The sequence below is a fragment of the Sinocyclocheilus grahami genome, unplaced genomic scaffold, assembly GCF_001515645.1.
Source record: "Sinocyclocheilus grahami isolate Dianchi unplaced genomic scaffold, SAMN03320097.WGS_v1.1 scaffold618.1, whole genome shotgun sequence".
NCBI classification, from domain to species: Eukaryota; Metazoa; Chordata; class Actinopteri; order Cypriniformes; family Cyprinidae; genus Sinocyclocheilus; species Sinocyclocheilus grahami.
The window spans coordinates 485,360-505,553 of record NW_015505797.1 but is presented as its reverse complement, the minus strand read 5'-3'; the positions used below and the strand labels follow the sequence as shown (position 1 = coordinate 505,553).

Here is a 20,194-nt window from a genome sequence, read left to right as displayed (position 1 = left end):
CTCTCTCTCTCTCCCTCTCTCTCTCTCTCTCTCTCTCGCTCTCTCTCCGATCTCCATTGTGATTAATGTGTGAATTGAGCAGGACCACTGCGGATTAATCACGTTAATGTTTGGGTTAGGGCTTGACACACACACACACACACACACACATGTTGTGTTTCCATGTTTTATGGGGACATTCCATAGGCGTAATGGTTTTTATACTGTACAAACTGTATGTGCTATTGCCCTACACCAACCCTACCCCTAAACCTACCCCTCACTGGAGACTGTGCATTTTTACTTTCTCAAAAAAACTCATTCTGTATGATTTATAAGCTTGTTTCCTCATGGGGACCTCAAAAATGTCCCCACAAGGTCAACATTTACTAGTATTACTATCCTTGTGGGGACATTTGGTCCCCATAACGTGATAAATACCAGGTACACACACACACACACATACACACACACACACACACAATATTTTACATTCCTCTGTTGCTTAAATATATGCACAGGCAGCAAAGCAAAAAAGGTTCTAAAGGTTGAGAATAAAATGAAAATAAAAACATTTAAAAATCTGTGCTTTTCCCTATACAAGTAGACCAAAACAGGAGTTTGCCATTCAGACTAGCAGTCGAAGTCTCTTTAATATAATGCTGCCTTTAACTGATAACACTGTAGGCCTATATTACATTTTAGCAAATGCGTCACAGTTTTTTTTTCAACCATTAACACACCAAATTTGATCAAAACAATATGAATTAGAAATATATGAATTATATATATATACACTGTATATATACTGTATATATATTTATATAGACACACACACACACACTGTATATACAACATTTCTATATTTTTAAATAAATTAGTATATTTTTACACATCAGCCCACAGACCTTCTGCAATACATTTAAAACTCTGAAAGTAGAATATTATCCAACTATCTTTAAACTGACTAAAACAAAAAAAACACATAGTTCCATAAACTAGGTAATTTTTCATGTTTAAAACTCACAACTTTCTCTTCTTTTTTTCATAAAATATTTAATATACACACTAGGGAATATTTTACAATCTCTGGACACAATCAAACTTCAAACACAAAACGTGAGAAAGAGAGAGCAAGGGAAACAATCAAATTGCGATAAAATTAAAGTAGCGACAGATTATCAAAAAAGAAAAGAAAATGTCTGGTGGAGATTTGGTTCTGTGCATTAGTTGTTGAAATGTGGGTGTTGCACGCAAATGTGGAGACGGATGAATGTGAGCTTGCAGGGACGGCGTTTAAGTGGACTAAATAACTGGAGAAGTCCTCCATGAGAGAAGTCACCAGAAGGTCCAGTTATGACATTTTGATTAAACATTACAGGGTCAAAAAAATTAAATAAAAGGCATATGCATGGGTGAATTGTTCACATTAAGGTCTATAACATGCACTTAGAAAACAGATAGGGTTAATTTTCATTTCATACCTATTTTAAGATGGCATGATAGACATAAACATGCAATACATATATATATATATATATATACTGTATGACGTAACACAAAATGTAACTCACTTTGAACTAAACTGCAAGGACAACCTTTCCCAAGTCTCTCAGTTGATCATAAACCCGTACAATGAGTGAACTGCAACCCTGACATAAATATGAATAACAAAAACATGCTCTTGGCTCTCCTCACAAACTGCTTGAGAAGGCCAAGGGTGTTTTTTGGAGCCAGACGTTGCTGATGGATGCTGCTGTTGTAACATCTCCACTGAACCAACTCTCTGACCACAGGCACAGGACACAAAACCTCAAAATGATTCATAACAAAGCATCCCGAATAATGCTGGATCGACGTGAAACTGCAGTTGTTTAAGGAGAAATGTAAGCATTCCTACATTCTGAATCGTGGGAGTTGGGACAACTGACTGTTCAAATGGAGCAGCATTTGTACACTGTCATGCAGCTAAAGCATGTTTTTCAAAGCGTACTCAGTGCACAAGTGCACACAGAGACTGCTACCAACCAATCAGAGCGAGGCAGTGCAGAGGAATCAGCCAGTGACAGCGCAGCAGTGCTGTGTAGTGAACATGGGGGGGAATAGAACAAATCTGCTCTCATCAGAGAACATCTGCATGCAATCCAGAGCCAGAGAGAGAGAGAGAGAGAGAGAGAGAGAGAGAGAGAGATGGGGGTATAGCTGCATGTCACTCAATTAATTTGCATTCTGACAAGGCAAATGAACCAATCAGGAATCCTCTTTTAGGAACTGTCCAGGGTTCTGAAGCAGAGTCTATTATTCAGACACCAGAACATATTTTATATTTAAATATATGGTCAAATTTAATTTAATTGTTATTCTTGCAAGGCTGTATTTTCAGCATCATTACTCCAGTCTTCATTGCCAAATGATCCATCAGAAATCATTCTAATATGCTGATTTGCCCAAGAAACATTTCTTAATATTATCAGTTGTTGTGCCCCTTCATATTTTTGTGGAAATCGTGATCTTTTTTTCTGGATTCTTTGCTAAATAGACAGTTCAAATGAACAGCATTTATTTAAAATTGGAATCTTTTGTAACATTATAAATGTGTTTACTGTTTACTGTTGCATTTAATTGGTAAAAACTTGAATAAAACTATTGATTAAAGTCTTAATGACTCTTACCGACAATCGTTCACACAATAGTGTATTTTGTGTTTGTAGGGAGAGATGTTTAATAGCAGTAATACAGTTTTAAAGCTTTTTTCCCCCATTATTTCACTTTGTCTCTCAAAAATAACATGTTGTCATGCTCAAACTGGCCATATTATAAGCCGATAAGTGCAGCAACACAGCTGTGTCCTGAGCAAGCCACTAAAATAAAGCTCATCGCATCCCTGTTGCATTAGATAAGGGGTCTAGCGCCAACCCTGAACCAGTTAATCAAGGTCTTACTAGGCATGCTAGAAACTTCCAGGCAGGTGTGTTGAGGGACGTTGGAGCTAAACTCTGCAGGACACTGAGTTTGGAGACCACTGTATTAGATTGTACTTCTGTTAGGCTTCAAACAGCAGACAACATGAGGTGCGGTGACTGAACATGTGCTTCGTGGAATCAGAGCACAAAGCACCTGGTTTGCGATTTAGTCCATATGGCGGTAGAACGATGCAAAGAAAGACAGAATATGCCCTCTTATTTGCCTGTAAGGTGTGTCCTACTAAAAGCATAATTAAGATATAATTGCAAATTAATTGGCAGAAAATGACAAAAGTAGGTCTCGTCCGATAGCGTGAAGGGATTTATCAGAGGACGAAAAGCTCTACTTTCGTTCTTGTTCTAATTTAAGTAGCATTAAATGAGGATTGGAAAACAGTTGAATTCTCATTCGCTTTTCTTCAATAAATCTGTTGCATGGCCTCCAGTGGACAGCAAAGAGAACTGCATGTCAATTATTCATGGAAGTACGAATACGTTTTTCTAAAAAGAGGAAAACTGGGAACATATCGCTGTCCTCCCTGGAGAGACAGAGCTTTTAAGTGCTTCCATCTGGAGAAAACATATATGCGATAGCATAAAAGCATACACACACACACACACACACATGTGCACGGACACTTCAAACAGCGGGATATGCATTCAGACAAACGCTGCACAAACTGAAGGCATTTCGTTTTCTCTCGTTGCTTTTTTCTATCACTCATCTTCCAGATCCTCACCATCCCTGTGGTACTCATTGCCCTCTCTGGATTTTTCTTTTCTCTTTCAGCTGTTAAACATAAGCCTCTGCTTCCTGCATGTTCGCCATCTTTATCTTCACAGAACCAATATGTCATAATTTAAGGCAACACATTGAAAAACATGAAAAAAGACACGATATCAGGAATGAGTGCTGGAAGCCCCACAACTGATCAGACCAGATAAATGCATCTTTATATGTGCTTAACTATGTTTAATATTAATCAAGGTCATTACCTCTTCCTTATCCCCATATGTATGGTGTTCCTTGATTTCCAATTCATGAGGATAGTTTTCTTGGCAATAGTTAGACCCACTAGGAGTAAACTCTTTGTTTTGTTTAAATTGATTATGGTTATGTCACCTAAAATACAGAGGGAGGGAAACATTGGGATGACACAATAGTGATTTAGTGGCGTTTTCCCAGAATGTATTGATTGGGTTGCAATGCCATATAGCGTGAATATTTGTGTCTGGTTTATTTTGTGTGCAATGTGAGCAGGTTTCTGAAGTAAATCCCATGTTAAACTATTTTCGTCCAGGTAAGTGAAATCTATGAAGTACCTTATACTGTATAAGTTGCATTTTTGTCATAAAGTAGATATTTTTGCAGATTTGTGTCTAGAAAACAGCGTCTGGAGCAATGGATAAGTCTGATTCCCGTTTAGCATTTGGTAAGCTTAGTCTATTGTCTGATTTTGATGTTATTCTGTATATTTTGGATAGTAGGTTTTTTTTCGAAGAGGATATATTAATTAACTCTGAGATTAAAGGTTAAAGGTCAAGGTTAATGGTCCGAGTGTTGATTTTTGATTGGATAGATTAATTGATTTGTAAGTATTCCAAAAACCATTTACTAGCGATGCCGTGTTTCTGGGAGAAAGTTGCCAGGTTTTTATTATGAAAGATATGTTGAAGTTGTGTGAAGCCTTTTTCTGCCCATGTGCATAAATTGAGTGGCTTCTTGTTAACTGTAAAATCTGGATTATTCCAAATGGGGGTGTATTTAGCATGTATTTAAAATATATTTTATCCCAAATATATTTTTAAATATATGTACAAAAATGGACAAATATATTAATATGTTTAACATTCAATAATTATAAATGCAGTTTTGACCTTTAGTATAGGCTATTCCATTCATTGTATATGAATGTTGAAATATAAAAATATATTTTTGGTCACACTTTATTTTAACGTCCGATTCTCGTTATTAATTAACTATTAACTACTTTTGCCTCAATAAACTCCTAATTACTGCTTAGTAAGGTATTGTTAAGTTTAGGTATTGGGTAGGATTAGGGATGTAGAATATGCAGAATATATGCTTTATAAGTACTAATAAACAGCCAATATGCTAGTAATATGCATGCTAATAAGCAGCTCGTTAATAGTGAGAATTGATCCCTATACTAAAGTGTTACCATGCATTGCTTTCCCATATGGGCAAACTCATGTTTAAAATCGCTGTAGTCTCAAGGTTTAAACTTTTCAGGCAAATCAGCCTATAAATGATTTCTTTATCACTGTCTGTGCAGTTTGAGCTTGGACAGAAGAATCAATTAACATTCTGTTTTGCATCTATATAAGGTTTTCATATGAATCCATAGTGGCGTGAGATGTCATAATGCACCACACCTGACACCAGTCAGGCCATAGAGGACCGTCGTTCTTTCACACGCACACAAACAAGCACACACACACACACACACACAGCGATCTCTCTGGCTACATAAGGACACTGTAGCCCCGGAGCCTCAAACCAGCGAACCTTGAGCACGGCCGGCAGTTCCCATGGCAACCTGCATAGAACTAATCACCTGGGGACACAGAACAGCCTTATGGGATGTGTTGTCCTCGGAAGTAAAATTGTTATGGACTGTTATGGTGCAATTATGACAGGATTAATATACCTCACAAAATGTCCACTATGTCAGGAGAGTATTATTTAGTGTTCCTTGTGATAAATAAGTATGGAATACTATTCTCGTATTGTTTCTGCATTATATGTAGATTTATTATATGCACAGAATACCGGATTGTCTCGCTACATTTGCCAGAAATATGCGATATATAACCAGAACACCTTGTGTAATCCACTGCATCCCAAAATGCATTGCATTCAACTCGACCTTCTACACTGTCAGAAAAAAAAAATGTGCAGAAACCTTTGAGGGTACAACATCTTGTTACTGAGCATTACCCTTAAAAGGGATTATTTACTTATTTACCTCTAAAAGCTGTACATTAGTACCTTAGTGTCATACCATGCACCCTTAAAGGTGACATATCATGAAAATCTGATCCAGGTTTTAAGTGCTATAATCAGGTGCATCTACCAACCAAGGAAACGTGAAAACGATTAACCCCGTAACTTAGTTTTGGGAAGCCTTTTTCTGCAAGCGTCTGAGAAAACGAGCACGTCTGATTTCGCTCCCTTGGTGACGTGGCAAAGGGATCTCATTATAATATGACCGGCCCTTTAGTCTGTAAATGTAATACACCCACAGCGCCGTCATTGTGTTTTCGCAAGTGACAACCAGCTCTAATGCCATGGCGAAAGTTTGAGCAAAGCATGCTAACTGTGCTGACGAGCACAGAACACTGTTTAGAGTCCCAGCCTCAGAGGAGACGACAGCAGTGATTGATTGATTTATTAACTGTATATTGCTGCTGATCTAAAATAATCATGCGATTTATTTCTCAGCTGTTTATCTTCACAGACATAACCCACTGTTTTTGTTACTCGTGTGTTTTTAACGTAAACTGTGTGTGTGAATGAGAACTTAGTTTAGTGCTCGCATGCTGTGACAGCCGCTTTCTGTGCGTGTGCTTCAGATGTGTGCGCTCAGAAAACCCTATATCAGAAGTTTAAACTCATATGCTTTCAAACGCATGATTTCAGCACGATAAACATGATAATCAGAACCAAAACAGATGTTTTATAGCAGGTCCCAGCTGTAATGGCTCTATTCTGGAAAAGGGGGCGGGGAGCAGCAGCTCATTTGCATTTAAAGAGACAGGCTCGCAAAACAGCTAGTTTCTGCTTCCACTCAAAATAGGCATTTTCAAAATGATATAATAAATGATCTGTGGAGTATTTTGAGCTGAAACTTCACAGACACATTCTGGGGACACCAGAGACTTATATTACATATTGTAAAAAGGGGCATAATACAGTATGTCTCCGTTAAGGTACTAAAATGCACCTTTTATAAGGTACTTTTTCTGCACAGATTTTGCTGAGAATGTACTGTATTTAGAATGCGACGAACAAACAATAAGTAATACCAGCCTTGGTTTTTAACTCATTATTTTTAAACATTGCCAAAGACATTTTTACACAAAATTAGATTTAAATGCTCAACCGCAATTATTCTAAGATGAACAACATTCACTGAATGTTAACATGCAGCATAGTGAGGTAATGTGAGAACAATGAAGCGATTCTAGCCAACTACTGTCAAAGACACTTATCACTGCATAGTATTTTTATATATAAATAGCATAGTATGTTTATGTATAATTATATTTGATATTTAAATTTTGTTTTGTTTAATAAATACACACCAATGAATCATGCAAAATAATAACAGGTATAATATGCATTACATTTATTGGTTAATATTTTTGGTATTATGCAGGATTTTTTGTTTCTGTTTATTTGTTTTCTGTTTATTTATTTAAATGCAAAGCAAACAAATTTGATGAGAAAAGGACACTGTTTGCAACAGAGTGTCTTCACATAACAGCTATGTAGCGCACTACTGTATACGGTTGACTGTGCAGCAAACAGCATGACAGCATCCCATTCTGAATGCAGCTTCTGTTCTGCTGCTGCTACCTCCACTTTTATACACCTTCATTTACTCTCCTTTCACATTCGCTTTATCAGGTTTGGCATGTTGACAGCACTGAGAGAGCATTTCCCCAAACACTTCCACACACACACAGAGCTCCTCACTCACCGGTACAGCATGGCTTGTCTCTCTGATTGGCAGTCATTGATGCTGAGGCCACACTCTCTCAGGTAAAGCTCAAGACGTCGCCTCTCAACCAGTCTGTGCGCCGCCTCCAGGATCTGAGAGGCTAGAGCGTCTGTTTCTCCTTTCTGCCCCTTCCCACGGCCTCGCACAGCTCCTTTTGCCCCGGCGCTGCTTGCTGGCCCTGACGAGGCTTTAGGTTTCTTGCTGATCCTGTACAGGTCCTCAACGGAGAACTTGCCCCCCTTTACTCCACGACTCCCAAACATGGCCATATTCCTGGGTTTGGTTTGTGTTCGTCCTCGGTTTGAGCTCTCAGCTGAGCATTTAGACACACTCCAACGAGTAGGACTAAATGTACAAAGTAAAAAAGTTTCAGTATGTAGGTACAAAGTAAATATATCATTTGGAGATGCCACATTTATCCGAAACGCTCACAGACAAAAGAAGAAGAAGAAAAAAAATGTTTGTTCTTTTACACTATGAAAATGGTGCCAAAACATCTGTACATATCACTGTCAAAAAGCACACACACAGTCCCTTTCAAAATATCTTCTCTTGCACTGTAAAAAAAAAAGTCTATTTTTATATTTTCTAGTAAATATATCTATACAATCTAAAAAACAAGATGCATTTAAATCGTGAAAATAATACGATTTGCTGTAAAAGAATATCTCCTGATTTAAGATCATTTTTCTTACTCCATGAAAATAGTGTGATGTTGTTGCTGATGCTTTAAGCATAAACCTTTAGCTTAAAGATAAACAAATAAACAACAAATAAAAACAACCCAGGTGAATGACGCTTAAAAATTCAAGAAGGTTTGCAAATCTCAGAAAAAATGCAGTTTCTTTCTTACTTTCGTCTCTTTTGCTCTTTCCCTCTTTTTCTCCCGATCTCTTTTGCTCTTTGGAATGAAAGATGACGGGGGATTTACAATGTCATTTAGATTTAACACACACACACACACACACACACACATTCACACACACACACTCACACATTCACTCTCACTCTCACACACACAGAGAGAGAGAGACTAATGCACAAGCAGCTTGCATTGGACCTGATTGGCAAAAAATGAAAAAAGAAAAAAAAAATCATCGGATGAAAAGTGACCAGGTCACCCGTCCCTCATCCAGCAGCTCAAACGCAGGCTGTAGGAAACGAAATGCTAAAAAAAGACACAACACAACAAAGGACTGACATCTAAAGCTAAACCAAAAATACCACACGAAGATCTAATTATAAAAATGGATGTTTGACATAAATGATTTCACAGGCATAATCTCACTCGTTTTAATATAATCTGCAAACAGTAGAAGCACTGCTCAAAGCACTAGATACAGAGTATGGTAAAATATCATATGAAGTAAAAACAATACTCAGTATGATATAAGTACAGATGTCTGTTTCCATATAGAAAGAATAAAAGCACAAATTAAATCAGTTTTACAACTCTCGATTGCATGCAATAATCTGGATTACGTAATCAGATTCCAAAAATGCAGTGCTTGTAATTAGATTATACTACGTTTTAAAATCAGATTACAGTTTTTGTGGATTACTTGATTGCAGTAAATTGTTTATAACTTTTTATAAAAGTTTTTTTTCTCTTTTAAATTTTACTAGTAAGAAATTCCACTGTGTGCCATATTGAATACAGTGAGCATCCACAATATGCAATGTCCATCTAAATGTTCATTTGCAATCCATGCTTCTGAATCTGAGGACAAAAGCACCTCTCAGTCAATTATACCGTGTATGAGATGAATAATTACACAAGTTATTAAACATAGCAGATGATAAAAAATATTTAAAACCTGGAAGACTTTGACCGTGTTTTCCTGTTTATTCATGTTTGTTCACGCGATGCAGGGATTGCCAAGCGTTTTTGCCCGTCAAGCCCCTCTGACCTAAAACATTTACTTTCAGTGTCCCTGAGATATAAAGTTAACAATAATTTAATAACACATTTGCATTTTTTCTGATTAATGGTCATTTGTATTCTTTTTTTCTATAACAATAATCTCTAAAGAAAAAGTAATTTTCATCATGTAATCTGTAATCAGTTAAACACACTACAATTTGTAAGTAATCTACCCTGCACTGCTCCTAGGATCTAATAGAGACTAAACTAAATCACAAATTCAGTATGAAGTGTTGTGCAATATCACAATCTCTTCTATCAATGTCGGTAGAAACGTGTTGTAGTGATAAAACGTGCATGCAGCATCATGAGAAACATCTCAAACAAAGCTGAGACTCAAGTGAGACATGAGCTGAACTCTATTAGTCATGAGAAATCTGCATCTACAGTGTAGAATTCTCCTCTGGATTGTTTTTCAACAGGAGCACTGAGCACTCACTGTCTCTCGCTCTCGCACACACACACACACACACACACTCACACACGCACACACTCACACACACACACACACACACTCACACTCACACGCACACACACACACACACACACTCACTCACACACACACTCACACTCACACACACACACACACGCACACACACACACACACACGCACACACACACACACACACGCACACACACACACACACACGCACACACACACACACACACGCACACACACACACACACACGCACACACACACACACACACGCACACACACACACACACACGCACACACACACACACACACGCACACACACACACACACACGCACACACACACACACACACGCACACACACACACACACACGCACACACACACACACACACGCACACACACACACACACACGCACACACACACACACACACGCACACACACACACACACACGCACACACACACACACACACGCACACACACACACACACACGCACACACACACACACACACGCACACACACACACACACACGCACACACACACACACACACGCACACACACACACACACACGCACACACACACACACACACGCACACACACACACACACACGCACACACACACACACACACGCACACACACACACACACACGCACACACACACACACACACGCACACACACACACACACACGCACACACACACACACACACGCACACACACACACACACACGCACACACACACACACACACACACACACTCACACACACACAGATGTATTACTCTCTGTCCTATTTGTGTCACAGGACACAGAGGGATTTGGAGGGGGATGAGAGACTAGAGAGCAGTGTAACAGACTCGCAGTGATTAATCTGTTGAACTCAGCACAGCTCCAGCTTTAAGCACTGCATTCTTTAACAGTACTCTATTCACCCATCACGGCACATCATGCAAGCACGCACAAAAGACTTATTATAAAGATTATTTATAAAGAACATATTTTTATTTTTATTATTTTAAACATAAATCTATTAAGATGTACCCTTGTGAAAAAGAAGTACACTTTGGCATACAGGATTTTTTTTTTAAATAGTACACTTGAAGTGTGAACTGAATATAATATTTTTGGACACTAATTGCATGTTAACTACAATTGAATTAAAATGTATTATAGTTTAATTTATATTAAATGCAATTAGATGAACTATTAGAGTGATGTTTGACCCACTTAAGAACATCTTTATATGTAAATTCATAATTATGTCTGTTGTCGCTGAAATATGGTTAAAGTGTTACTGCTGAATGTATTGACAAGCGTTTATGGTGAACTAAAATATACTTTACTGTCATTTCTATTTTATGCATTTAAATATGTATAACGATGAAGTACATTTAGAATATATTACCTTTAAATATATTATCAAATCAGTACTGTGATATCAAAAAGTACTTGATGTGCTTTAGTATGTTAGTCAACACAACAAAATAAGTGTCCTTTTAAAGCACGACAAAAGATTGTTAAAACAATGATTTATAATGTACTTTAAAGTAACACTTGTCATTTGACTTTAATTACAATTTTGATAGAGTGTGTTAAGAAGCATCATGAAAGTGAACTCTCTACAAGTACACTTAAGTGTTTCATTAATATTATATTACATGCAAGTAATTAAAAAATACTTTAAAGATGTGAAGTACGCTATAAGTGCATTATTCAATACAATTGGGCCATTTCCTTTTCTCTGAAAAATTACTCACTTTTGTTTTTTTTTTTTAAGTAAATTTAATGAGGACCTTCATTTACACAACATGCATTTCTGCAAATTAAATACATAGAATTGTCTGTATTCTTGTTAAACTTTGTAAACTGTCCAAGCATTTGAACTTCATATTGTTCATCCACTGAAGAAGCATGTGGCTGCAGGGATTGCCATCATTTTTTTAATACATTTATTAAAGTGTGGTCAAGTGTGGTGATGTCAGGTGTGCATTCTGTGTTTTGGACATTTATATCGTTATCATCTCTGTTGCCTTTTTGGTCCTTGTTTCCTCTGGAATGTATACCCGTCATTAGTTGTCATAGTTTCTGATTACGCACTTGTTTGACCTATAGGTGACTGATTCATCCCTGCGTTAAACCTGTGTCTGGTTTCTTATCTCGTCCTGTTCAGTGTACTAAACCCTGTTTGTTTCCGTTCATTTCTGTTCTTGTCTCTGCACTATAGCTATCATCTGCTTTTTGGTTCTTCGATTTTGTGGGACAGAAAAGTTACTAATTGATATCTAAGCATTTAATTAAGCATTTTTTATTAATGTAGATTGTTATGGCTAATGCATTCATGTTCTGGGTTGGATTAGGTAAATACCAAATATAAGACAAAAATGCAAATGTGCAAATAAAAAGCATCTTCCTCTGAAAACATTAAGCTTTACTTTAGGAATAGGTATAATCACCTGAACTTCAAAGTGCAGGTAATATCTCATACTAACAATAACTAACTAACTAAATACTAATAATAAATACACAAAATACTAACAAATTAATCATATTTATTATTTTTAATTTGTTGACCTTGTTGTGTACAATAACTTTAACTGTTAATTTGATACAAAAAAAAAGTTTTGTGTTTTTTATTTAACATTTTATTCTGTATTGTAAATAATTGCTTTATTGACTTCATCTCATGCATAGTGTTAAGTATCAGTACTTCATTAATATTGCTATCGCAGCTGTGCTCTTGAACGATGTGAGGTGCTAAATAAAGAAACGCTGCAAAAATAATGAACGCAAAAGCATTTTAAGCCTACAGGATTTCTTAACTGCATAGCTGTGCTGACTAATTAACCAACGTTTGGCACTCAATCACAAATGCAACAAACTCATAATGACGACTGAGATGTATTACTGAGGAAAAGTGAATTCACTTAAAATAGTAGTTTGAATGAACAACCATTAAACTTAAAAAGAAAGTTGGCATGACTATAACTACTGAATGCTTTGCAGATGGTTGCTTTCTTTTTTTAAATGAACTATATTTGGAAGAATTCATTTGAACATCTCAGTAAGAACAGTGTTCAACCGTCTGACTCAAAGTGTAACGCTACAGAACCACACACACAGAACGATGAGCTGCTCTTTCTCCATCATCCGCTGTAAGAGGGTCAGATTATCAGGGATTGAACTCTTGCCTAAGAGACTGCGACTCTAGCTGTTCCATCGCATCTCTTCCCTTTCATTCAGTCAGTCACTCCGTCTTCATGTCTTCATTCAGGAACGCTGGGTTCCAGCCAGAGCAAGAGAAAGGGTTTTGGTGTGTGTGGGCAGAAAAAAAAAAAAAAAAGAGATATTCCAAAATTCTGCTCTTTTGACTTCAGGTTGTTTTTGCAAATGTCCCATAAATCCAGATGTTCTGAGTGACTTTTATCTCAGAGCTGTGCAGTTGCTAGGCTGTTGCTGAAGTGATCATATTTTAGTATATTGTTATTTAACATTAAATAAGTACAGTCTTAAAAATTAAGCTTATAAAAGGGGTTCTTCACAGTGATGCTGTCACGTTGTGGCTGTGCCAGGGAACAGGCAGGAAGACGAGGATGAAGGATACCAGAACACTTTAATGATTAGACGAGAGGGTAGGAGCACACACACAGGGTAACATTCACAATAACTAACAAACTGGAACACAATGGACAGGAACTGATATAAGGTGGATAACGAGGGGCAGACAGGTGAGCACAATGAGGTGATTAACTAATAATGAGAACAGGAACAACCAAATATGGACACAGAGGGAGAAACCATACAGGACAGTCCACAGGGGTGTGACAGATCACCCCCCTCCCGGAAGGCGCGACCCGCACCATAACCGTATCATCGGGGAGGGGGATCCGGGATCCGGGAACCATGGCGGAGCCGAGGACACGTGAGGCCATAGCGGAGCAGGGACCTCGGGAGGCCGCGGCGGAGCCGGATACTCGGGGGGCCATGGCGGAGCCGGATACTCGGGGGGCCACGGGGGATCAGGGACCTCGGGGGCCCACGGCGGAGCAGGGGACCTCGGGAGGCCACGGCGGAGCAGGGGACCTCGGGAGGCTGTGGTAGATCCTCCGTGGCCTTGGCTGGCTCGGCCACGGGTGTATGGCCCCCCCCCCCCCCCCAAAAAAAAAAATCTTCTTGGTGGTTTTCCGGAATCCTGGGGGTCGCTCTGGAAGAGCGGGCACTTGGGAGCGAGCTCTGGGGCTGGAGCCGTCACGGGAGCGAGCTCTGGGGCTGGAGCTCTTCCTGGGCTGAACTGGGGATCCGGGGCCCTTCCTGGGCTCGACTGGGGATCCGGGGCCCTTCCTGGGCTCGACTGGGGAACCGGGGCCCTTCCTGGGCTCGACTCGGGAACCGGGGCCCTTCCTGGGCTCGACTCGGGAACAGGCCGCACTTCTGGGCTGAGGACAGAGACGGTGCTGGGATGAGATGGGTAACCAGAACCTTTGGATGGGTATGTGGAGGGTCTGGGCGAGGGGTGAGCTGGTGAGGCGGGGTGGTTTTCGGGAGGGACTGGATTCGTGACAGAGACTGGAGTGCTTGAGGGCGCTGGTTTAGGGATGCCAGCTGCCCATGCCGACACCAGCGGTGGGTCCTCCACGCTGGAAGCCAGTCTGGGATACAGACATACAGTCCTTGATCTGGGTGCAACAGACATGAAGTGACAGGATTTTAAGCAAACAGACGTCATGTGACATGACTCTGGATGATCAGCTGAGATCTGACTAGACTCGTGAAGTTCCGCTGTGACTTGATCTGCCTCAGCAGCTGTGCCAGGGAACAGGCAGGAAGACGAGGATGAAGGATACCAGAACACTTTAATGATTAGACGAGAGGGTAGGAGCACACAGACAGGGAAACATTCACAATAACTAACAAACTGGAACACAATGGACAGGAACTGATATAAGGTGGATAACGAGGGGCAGACAGGTGAGCACAATGAGGTGATTAACTAATAATGAGAACAGGAACAACCAAATAAGGACACAGAGGGAGAAACCATACAGGACAGTCCACAGGGGTGTGACAGATGCCATAGAAGAACCATTCTGGGTTCCTTGAAGAACCTTTCAGTGAATAATTCTTAAACAAGCACCATTTTTTGTTCTTAGAGTGAAGAATATTTTAATAATCTACAGAACCTTTTTCCACTATAAAGATCTTTTTTCTATTTTTTTCATGGATGTTAAAGGCTTTATGAATGCCAATAAGGGGCTTTCATTTTTAACCTCACAATGCATTCAAAATCTGTTTAAGAATCCAGGTCCATTTGAACCCGAAGAATCGTTGTTAGTTATAACTTAATATTTTTCATATAAAACCATATTGTATCTGATCTGCAACTTAATGAGTGCATATGAAAAAAATGCCATTACTGTATTTAATTAAAATACTGCATTCTTTGAAATTTAAATTTTCACATGAATCACACCAAAACTATGATGCAAAAGAAAAATATTTCATTACTGTACATTCCTTTGACTTTATCTCAGTGCTCAAACTCATGATTGACAGTCCAGATTTATGAAACCTGCCTATTTATTGCAACAAAATAACATCAAACCAACATAAATATTATTCTGAAAAGATTTGAAACAAATTAAATGAATTTTACTTTAATTTCAGATGAAAAAGGGATACATTTTTCATGCTGCAATGGTTCGTCAAAGGCATACATATTCATGTTTATCAGCAAAATTCAGTAACAAAAGTGTGTGAGATGCAGGGAAAAGGCCACGTATATTTTAATATGAAACTGATTACAACTGCAGGATAAATTACTAGTGGTACATTAACATTTTAATCGCTATTCAGTTTACTGTTCATAATCAATAGGTAATAAACAGTACATACAGCCATCTATTATATAAAGATTAGACAAAATGAAAATGATTAATTAATGACTCATTGAAACTCACAATAACACAATCAGAATAGCACAGGACTAAAAGTAAAACAGGAATCACAAGGTACTGTACAATGCAAACAAAAACACAGCGAATACATTACACTGTCTTTGCTAAGGAGCACACTGAAATCCCTCAGATGAACTAGCTGTGAGGAAGGGACATGTAAACCCCAGTGATGCACAATAGAGGCAAAGTCAGTGGCACTGCAGATTCCCCAGAGCTCATGCTGTGATGCCATGGCAACTACATTAATCCACATTAATGGCTGGCTGGCATGGTCCCGTTTGCCCCTGCTGGTGGATGCCGTAATTACATCCTCTGGCAGCAAAAACACCTTTCTCCATTAGAAAGTAGCCATGCATTCTGTCAACATCCAATTTTGCATGTGAAAAATAAATCACATTTAAATAGCCAGTTACCGATTTTCTTTGGCAGTCTCTTAAAAGCATGAAACGGACTTCAGCGAAGGGCTTGGGACTGCATGCGTTCTTGCAGTGCCATCAGCCAATCGGTGTTGCCCTTTTCTATCACATGAGCAAAGATGGCGGAATTCGAAAATATGTCATTCTTTTGCCAGCCAAGCAACTACCATTGATAGCTAATATAACTAGAATATAAGCAGAGATAGTGAAAACATGAAGAAAATAATAGAAAAGAAAAAAAAAACACCAACGACTCAAGAAAACAATGTTGTGACAATTGAACATTTAAATAACACAAACACTCTTTATACTTGACACATTAGTTTACACAATTTAGGGATAAATTGTAGATTTTTAAAACTTGAATTTCACTTACGCATAAAAAAACTATTTCCATATATATTAACAATCAATATAGTAAATGTACATACTTAATGCATGATGAAATTATACAATAATAATGAATTGCTGCAATATATTTACTTAAATATTATTATATGTGACCCTGGACCACAAAACCAGTCATAATGTTACATTAGGAGAGGACAATATTTAGCTGAGATACAACTATTTGAAAATCTGGAATCTGAGGGAGCAAAAAAATCTAAATATTGAGAAAATCATCTTTAAAGTTGTCCAAATGAAGTTCTTAGCAATGCATATTACTAATCAAACATTAAGTTTTGATATATTTACAGTAGGAAATTTACAAAATATCTTCATGGAACATAATCTTTACTTAATATCCTAATGATTTTTGGCATAAAAGAGAAATGTATAATTGTGACCCATACAATGTATTGTTGGCTATTGCTACAAATATCCCCCAGCGACTCAACACTGCTTTTGTGCTGCAGGGACACAAATATCTAATTTTAGATTTAGTAATACACTTCATGATATATAGATGTGATCAAATATAGTACAGTGTATGTATAAACCTTTGAACATACTATATGTACTATATATTCATATATGGCAGCATGTATGTGTGATCAAATAATGAGTCAGGAAAATATGTTGAATTGAAGTCAAGAACATTGCATTTTTTGACAAAGTATTCATAGCAATGTACTGCACTGAGAAAAAAATGTTGTTAATAAAGTGAGTTAGTAATTTCTACATTGATCAAATTAGTTTAAGCATAACATGTTGCACTCAATCCATGTATACAGGCATTAAAGTGTACATAACTTTATTAAATATTACTCAGGATTGCTTGTTATATTTATTTTTTTATGGTCAGATGTATTCACTGGCACTCCCCTTCTTTTGTGATTAGCAGAAAACAGTATAATTCATGTTTATTTTTTAAATGTCATTTAAAGGAACAGTTCAGCCAAAAATGAAAATTTACTCACCATCAGGTCATCCGAGATTAGGATGAGTTTGTTTCTTCATCAGATTTGGAGAAATGTTAGGTTTGGGACAGGAAAGCAGAGATCTTTGATAATTTTTGACCTTACATAACTTTATTAAATATTACTCAGGATTGCTTGTTATATTTATTTTTTTTATGGTCAGATGTATTCACTGGCACTCCCCTTCTTTTGTGATTAGCAGAAAACAGTATAATTCATGTTTATTTTTTAAATGTCATTTAAAGGAACAGTTCAGCCAAAAATGAAAATGTACTCACCATCAGGTCATCCGAGATTAGGATGAGTTTGTTTCTTCATCAGATTTGGAGAAATGTAGCACTGCATCAGTGTCTCAGCAATGGATGCTCTGCAGTGAATGGGTGCCGTCAGAGCAAGAGTCCAAACAGCTGATAAAAACATCACAATAATCCACAGCACTCCAGTTCATCAGTGAACATCTGGAGAAGACAAAAGCTGTGTGTTTGTAAGAAACAAATCCATCATTAAACCATTTTAAGTGATGCAATGCTACATTTCTCCAAATCTGATGAAGAAACAAACTCATCCTAATCGCAGATGTCCTTGGATTTTCAGGAAATTTTCTTTTTTTTTTGGTGATTTTGGAGTGAAATATGACCTGGACATGCTCTTGACAGGCTAAAGTATAAAGGAGTACAGTATAAAGTACATATTCAGGCAAGACTGTTTTTATAAGCGTAGTGTTTGTCTTTGGCTGGGAATCAGTGGTCAGCAGCAAAACTGAATAACACGATCTAAGCTGAGCAGTTTTTCAGGCTGCTGTGACTCCTGAGAAATCATTTGTCTATTTATATCTCCAGTAGGTGATGTCATAAAAGGGTCTATCGGTAAAAAACGAGAGGACTGTATCTAGAACAAACATATATGATGGAAAATAATATAAAAGTAAAATGAAGGTCGTCTGAACTTATGCATCAGAGACTTAAAAGCATTTAATAACGCATTCACTGACCAATTCACCGTTGTATACACTGTCACACACCACACACACACACACACACACACACACACACACACACACACACACACACACACACACACACATGAATGAGTAAAAGAGTCATAATGCATGGTGACAGGGAGACGCCAAAGGCATCACACAGCCTTCAGGAGAAACTGTGACGGGTTATCATGATGCACCAAAGGAAAAGTGCCAGCCAATATACACTCTCAGGGGAGCAGAGCCAGAACTGAACACGATCAGAAAGCACACACACACACACACACACACACACACAAAACAAGGAGAAACTGTGATGGGTTATCATGATGCACCAAAGGAAAAGTGCCAGCCAATATACACTCTCAGGGGAGCAGAGCCAGAACTGAACACGATCAGAAAGCACACACACACACACACACACAAGCGTAGCAAACAATAAACTTCAAACCTGATATGAACATCAAATGGACACACGTGTTTTATGAGTTTGTGCATTTCATCACTGGTTACACACATGGCTGCAAACATACACAGTAGTACTCTTTATAAATAAACTTAAATATTCCATGCCTTAGGCATGAACATAAATAGGGTATACTAAAATGCATTCACACATTTTCACGCAGAAATAACATACATTAAGTGCCTCTTCTTCTATGCTAATTTCAACATTCAATCAATACCAGAATATGCATGCTATTATTGTTCAACTACAAAAGATTTAGCACACATTGTTTCATATTGCTGCATTACAAGGACTGATCTTTTTTATTTTATTTATTTATTTAGCAAATTGCATATTTTGCCCATTAAATGCTGCCTTGCATTACTTCACGTGTCTGTATATATGCACATAGAGATTCTTATACTGTGTGTTTTATATAGCCTACTGTATATTTTCTCATATGTAAATAAGTATATATCTGCTCCAGGGACAGCATTAAGTCTGTGAGCGGTTCTGTGAGACTATGTCTGCGCTTGTTCCGTCAGATTCATCAGATAATGACAGAACGACCTTGCTTCTGAAACAATGTCAAATCACCGCAAGAGCCTAGGATGCCCCCTATTATCATGCTACAATTCATTATATTACAGACATCCATCTGTCTTAAATTAAACCAGTGATCTTCCTCGGATGGCATTAAACCTCGGATGATTATACCATTTTCATTTGAAAAATACCACTGTGCTGAAGCATCACATTCTTCTTAAAAGATCCCAATGATTTTACTAAAGTCTATGTCCAAAATTTTTTTAAATGGTATCATGTGCAAAAACATCGTTGATACTTTTTTTTGTACTAAACAGTGAGAAATTACACATATTTTATGCATATTGCGATCTTCAATGGAAATTCAAGAGTTATTGCTTTCTTCCGGAGCTTTGATATTCAAAAAGCACTTTTCATAGCTAGATATGATAGTGAACAAAA

General features: G+C 38.0%; 1 protein-coding gene across 1 annotated transcript in view; it reads right to left on the bottom strand.

Annotated features, from left to right (window-relative positions):
- LOC107557754 (voltage-gated potassium channel subunit beta-2-like) overlaps window positions 1-8,604 on the bottom strand; it is a 31,211-nt gene extending 22,607 nt beyond the window's left edge. Inside the window, exons 1-2 of the mRNA XM_016241279.1 lie at window positions 8,544-8,604; window positions 7,670-8,035 (exon numbers count right to left, since the gene is read on the bottom strand). Coding sequence (XP_016096765.1) covers window positions 7,670-7,959 — 290 coding nt within the window. The 5' untranslated portion in view covers window positions 7,960-8,035; window positions 8,544-8,604. The remainder of the gene's footprint in view (window positions 1-7,669; window positions 8,036-8,543) is intronic.
- Window positions 8,605-20,194: the final 11,590 nt, after the last annotated feature.